The 6,287-nt window shown below is 29.7% G+C and overlaps 1 protein-coding gene across 1 annotated transcript; it reads left to right on the forward strand.

Moving 5' to 3' along the window:
• Window positions 1-407: 407 nt before the first annotated feature.
• On the forward strand, window positions 408-1,079 carry LOC129958889 (uncharacterized). The gene has a single exon (XM_056071615.1). It carries the CDS (start codon window positions 408-410, stop codon window positions 1,077-1,079), a length of 672 nt encoding a protein of 223 aa, XP_055927590.1.
• Window positions 1,080-6,287: the final 5,208 nt, after the last annotated feature.

A 6,287-nucleotide genomic window follows, 5' to 3' on the forward strand; every position in this document is an offset into this window, starting at 1 on the left:
ATAAAATAGACTTGACTTAATTTTAAAGAAATACGGACTCGCTGTTTTGTTTTATTTTAGGTTACAATGTAAATTAATTGCTTTTAGGTTAGTTATGTGTTTTTGTAACTAAATTGTATTTATGTTAATTATATATTTTTCACATATGCTTATAGTTTTAAGTGCATCGGTTTTTAGTTTAGTTTTAATTTTTTTGATATGTTATTATTTGATAGATTTTCGAAATGCCCAAAAAACGCAAATCTAATCTTTCGAAGAGGAGTAATAAAGCTCGGGCTATGAAAGTAGCTAGAAGACCTGTTTACAATTTTAGTGAGCACTTGCGAACTTCAAACCCCCTGCAGCTGTGGATAAATACAAGGACGCTTTATCAAAAGATATCGTGCATAATTATCGCAATTTTTAAAATGATTTCCATATCTGGAAAATGTCTCACTGATTTCGGCCTACCCCCACCACAGCGAAGAGGGGAATTATCAAGTGAAGTTGTGAAGAAGCTAAACTACGACACCGTGGTTTTAGAAGCGAAGGTCAATGGAATGATACCACGATTACTTTACGAGCAGCGCAAATTCTACGAAACGATTCTCAACCGAGTAAATAATGGAGAGGAGGGATTATTTTTTCTTGACGCACCAGAGGGTACGAGTAAGACATTTGTGCTGAATCTCCTGCCAGCCCAACTCCGCAAGGGCCTCAATATAGCTCTGGCCGTATCTTCCTCTGACATTGCTGCCACTTTGCTTAACAATGGCCACATTGATCATTCCGTTTTCAAATTGCAACTTAATCTTGCAAGCGAACATACCCCTACATGCAACATCACCAAAAACAACGACCGGGGAGTCCTTATGAAGCAATACAAGTTAATAGTAATGGACGAGTGCACAATGTCGCACAAACATGCATTAGAGGCGTTAAACCGCAGCCTGGTGGACATCCGCGGCAATCAGGTGGTGATGGGCGGCTTTGCCATTTTGCTCGCAGGCGATTTTAAACAGGCACTGCCGAGTGTTGATCAGACCGTCAGTTCTCATACATACACATTAAAATTTCCACGCGAGCGAAGTCGCGCGTAAAAGCTAGTTGTAAATAAATGGGAATTGACGGTGACATTTTTGGCTTGTGAGTCATGAAATTAAAAGTAATAATTCTAATTTAAAATATGTACTCTTCAGAATCTCTCGCCAAATTGAAAACCTGAAGAACTATTTAATCTTTTCTGGAAATTTCGAAATTTTTATTTGCGTAACTTTGAAGTGAATACGAAAAATATTTCTCCAAACTGAACTTCATTCATAATATTCAAGAAAAAAGATCTCATTTCACACTTATTTTACAATTTAATGCAAACTTAAAAATAAACACTCTAAACTGCGAAAAACGCAGAATGCAATAGAAAATGAATTGATGAACAACCCACTAAAATCGCAGGATATGCAGCTGGAGGATTAGTCTTAACACACGTAATTCATATATATTTTTTCTTATTAATTCTTAATTGATCGGAAGACGAAATATGTATCTTCTAGTTAGTAGTATCGACGATTCTGTTAACAATTATTTTAATTAAAGTTTAGAAATATGTGCTATATTTTTTCAGTATTAAGTACTATTAATACGAATATGATAAAATTAAGAATATGTTCAAATTATATAATAAACTTGATGTATTTGATTATATCCCCTATATTTAAATATATGAAATACCATTATTAAATATAAATAGTAATGAGAATTTGAACAAACATAGCTAAATTAAAAATTTGAGAATGTATGTGCTTAAAATAACCTGGGGAATCGGATATGTTTAATAATAGCATGTATAATAATGATTCTAAAAATGAATATATTAAAGATATTATTATTCTATGTTTAAGTCAGTATATGATTCTTTGAAATGAAACTATTATACTAAGATATATGATTATACTCATTACTAATTTTTGCACATTATCAGATATCAAATTGAGATAAAGGATATATAAATTCAGGTACGAATATTCCTATGAAATTGCATTGATAAAATAAACTAGGAAAGGAATCAGCATTCATTAAAAAATTATTCTATTCAGAAATAATTCTAAAAGAATGTCGAAAAATATTTGAGTGAACAAAATTTAAAAAATCTTGAATAAACAAAATAGTTATTTTAATTAAATTGAGTAAAGTATTTTTTGTTGCATAAATGGCTTTGCCGTCATATTTCCCATTTGTAAAGTGTCACAATTAAACTATAGACAAAAAATCTTCTCGTAAACCTCAAACATGAACAATGAAACTGTTTCTAAATGTATTTAGTCTGTAACTGCTAATGGGAAGCTGCGCATCAAATTAGCTGCTGTTAGTCAACGGAAAGATCGGCATATCTTTCAGAATATATATATATATATATATATAATTGCAATCATCAAAATAATTAAATATGCAATACAATTATCTTTAAATATATTAAATCTATCTTATTATGAACTCCCGCATTTTAATCAGTGACACCCTATTAGCTGGTCAAGTCATCAATGCTCAGAATATGCGTCCGAGTCTCGGGGAAAGAGCAAAAAGAGCAATTGGTCGAAAGAGGCAAGGAATGGCGCTCGGGGGTGCTATCAACTTAAGAGATAATGCGGGTCGCACATTCCAAACAGACGTGTGACATTCCAGCGACAGTACTGCAGGGGTGGGATTTTTTTTTTTTTTTTTTTTGACGTCCATTCACTCCGGCGGAATTTCTTTTGCTTCTTTACCTCCTTTATTCTGTTATAAGATCCTGCCACATTTTAGGCATTAACATAAATGTTTACACAGTGTGTAATGTATAATTCAAACAAAATGAAATAATAATATTTTTAAATAAATGCTTATAATAAGATGGATTGTGAAGAAGAAGAAAAAAAAAAGGCATTATTGGATTGTAATTCACTTTAGCTGACTTTCATTTGACTTTTTACATTCTGTATTTTCAAAAATTATGAAAATATTATAGTTTTGATTTTTACGTTAATATTTGTCCCCTATAACTATGAAAATAAATAACAAAAAATTAATAATCTTTAGTAAATACACTGCAAATTGAGTTTGGGACACAAACACCATTTCTGCACCACAAACGAGGCCCTAAACAACACTCAGATTTTCATTTTCAAATTCCGGCATTTGAGCATTTTTTTTTTAATTTTTTAGTAGAGAAAAGAAAACTAATTATTCATTTTGGACCCCCAACAAATTAAACGGAGAAGTTGAAATGAACATATAATTTTAGTATCAGATTACATTTATCTAAGTATTCATTGATCTATTCATTTATCTAAGTACTTGGAAATGTTCGATATTGCGCTTACATTCTACAAATGTATACTCTTTAGATGTAAATACACTTTGCTTACTTTCTAAATTTTATAACTATTGTGCATACTTGTACTGAAAAAGGCAAACACATATCCTTCCTGTGCAGGCCTTTCATTTAAATATCATAAAAATCCACAAATACAGTTGAAAATTCTCATACAGAATTTCATTTGTCTATATTCATTGAATTGTGAATTATCATGCTTGCAAGTAGACAGTTTTATTTTGAAACTTATACTCCATTTTTCGGTTTCGATGACGTCTTATTCGTAAATATTTCCAGATCAAATATTTTGAAATACCCTATCTATATATTATTCATACACCAGAAAATAAAAGGTATCTTTGTTCAGCAAATTTAAATTCATCTCTAGATAAATATAGATAAAATAAATAAATTGATTTCAAATTATTGATTACTACTTTCCTTGAACTTATAGTTAGATATAAGAGAAATTTGGTTTTATAGTTCTTGAATTATAATTATCTTGACTCGGAGTATTATTATTTTGTTTATTATTTTTTTAATTATTTTTCTCCAACTTGAAAATCATCAGAACAGAATGTTGATGCACTGTCTTAAGTGAAACCGAACAAATGATGCAGAGAGTATAATATTTTGGAGGAATGAATCTAATTAGTTGTAATAATAATGATCATAAATAAAACATAACAATTCCTTTAAATTATTAGATATGAATATGATTTTTCTTTAAAAATAATAAATTAAAATCAATAATCTGAGAAATTTTGATTCTATTTGAATATATTGTTACAAATAACACATTGCAATAAATAACAGAAACCTATGATTCAAGGTTTTAATAATATCATTTTATAAAGGAAGCAAAATACTGACATATCCAATCTATTGAATAAATGATAAAAATCGTAAGCAGTAGGAATATTTAATGAATCAATTATATACTGAAACTTAGAAATTAATCATAAATAATTAAAATATTTTCTGAGAAGCATATTATATTAACACAACGTAATGGAAAAGATTTAACCACTTCATTTTCTTCACAAAGTAGGTGTCACCAAACTTCTAGAGTTAAGAAAACCTTTTCAAAAATTATTCTTCTCGCTGAATTGCTTGCAAAAATGTTATATTTCATTAACTTTACTCAGTTAATTCGATTTTGAACAGCATTTGGTCTGAGAGAAATTGTTCCCATCGTTCTTCAAGTACCTGCAGGAAAATTCCGGCAACCCCCTTTACTTTAAAGTAAATTTATATCCCCGAGGTAAAAGATTTTTTCCTTCTTTTTAATAAATGTGACACTTGCTATCATATTTCTGCTGGAAAGATGAAACACTGCAAATAAAAAGAGTGGAACAAAAAGATTGGTCAGTAAAATCTCGTGTCTACACCTGCTGTGGTGAAGGAAGAAAAATAACGCTTATTCCAACCCCTGTATTATTTATATGTCCCGCAGGAGAGAGTTTGTCAGAGGAAAACAGATGAAGGAATCAAATAAATGGACGCAGGAATGCAAGTGACCCGATTTCTGATTTGGGAAAAAAGATCTAAGGTTGAAGTAAAGGGAAGTGTTAAAGAATTTTCTCCAGAGGTCATAAGTCAAAACAATATTTTGTAGCTTGTAGACTTGTTGGAAAAGAATATTTAATACATATAAAAATATATATATATATATATATATATATATATATATATATATATATATATATATATATATATATATATATATATATATATATATATATATATATATATATATATATATATGTATGTATATAAATATAATAAAAGAAAAGTAAAAATAACTAAGAATCAAATATATACATTCTATTAATTCATTAGAAATCAGTAAATTTGTAAATTCTTTGGAAACCAAAAATTAAAATGAATAAGTAGTAAAAATCTCATATTTCCAGTTGCTGTGGTGAAAGAGTAAAAATATGTTCAATTATATCCTTGCATTATTTGTAAAACCAGCAGCAGGGAGTTTGTCAAAAGAAAACAGATGAAGGAATCAAATAAATGAACGCCGGAATGCAAGTGTCCCGATTTCTGATTTGAGAAAAAAGATATAGTGTTGAAGTAAAGGGAAGTGCTAAAGAATTTTCTCCAGAGATCAAAAGACAAGGTAATATTTTGTGACTTGTAGACTTACTGGAAAGTAATATATATTAATAGGGAAGTAAAATGATCTAAGAATCAAATATAAACATTCTCTTAGTTTTTAGAAATCAGTAAATTTTCAAATTAACAAATTCTTTGAAAATTAGCAACAGGATGTGATAAAAAGAATGATTAGTGAAGTCTCTGGTCTACACTTGTTGTGGTAGAAGAAGAAAAATAATGCTTATTCCAACCTCTTTATTAACTACATATCCAGCAGGAGAGAGTTTGCTAGAGGAAAACAGAGCGTGGACGCAGGAATGTAAGTGATCCGATCCCTGTTGTTGATGAATGTTCTTCAGAGGTTATAAGGCACTCTATTTGTGACTTGTAGACTTACTGCAAAAGAGTATATATAAGATGAAAAGTAAAAGCGTCTAATTATCCTACGGATACAATAAATCAAATAGACTTTTTAAGTAACAATAAATTTACTAATCCATTGGAAATCAACAAATAAAATGAAACAAAAAGAATGATTAGTTAAATCTCGTGTCTACAACTGCCGTGGTGAAGAAAGAAAAATAAATGATTATTCATTTCTTCGTATTATTTATAATTCCAGCAGCAGGGAATTTGCCTGAGGTAAACAGATGAAGGAATCGAAGAAATGAAATCAAGGTGTCCAGTTTTCAAGTTTAAGAAAAAGATCTCATGTTGAAATAAAGTAAGTGTTCAAGAATTCTATCAGGAACCCAAACGCCAATCAAAAGTTTTATGTTTGATAAGCTTGCTGAAAAACACCTGTTAATCATGAAAACCTGCTTCATTAGTTAGTTAGAAAGCAATAATT

The sequence above is a fragment of the Argiope bruennichi genome, chromosome 2, assembly GCF_947563725.1.
Source record: "Argiope bruennichi chromosome 2, qqArgBrue1.1, whole genome shotgun sequence".
Classification (NCBI taxonomy): Eukaryota; Metazoa; Arthropoda; class Arachnida; order Araneae; family Araneidae; genus Argiope; species Argiope bruennichi.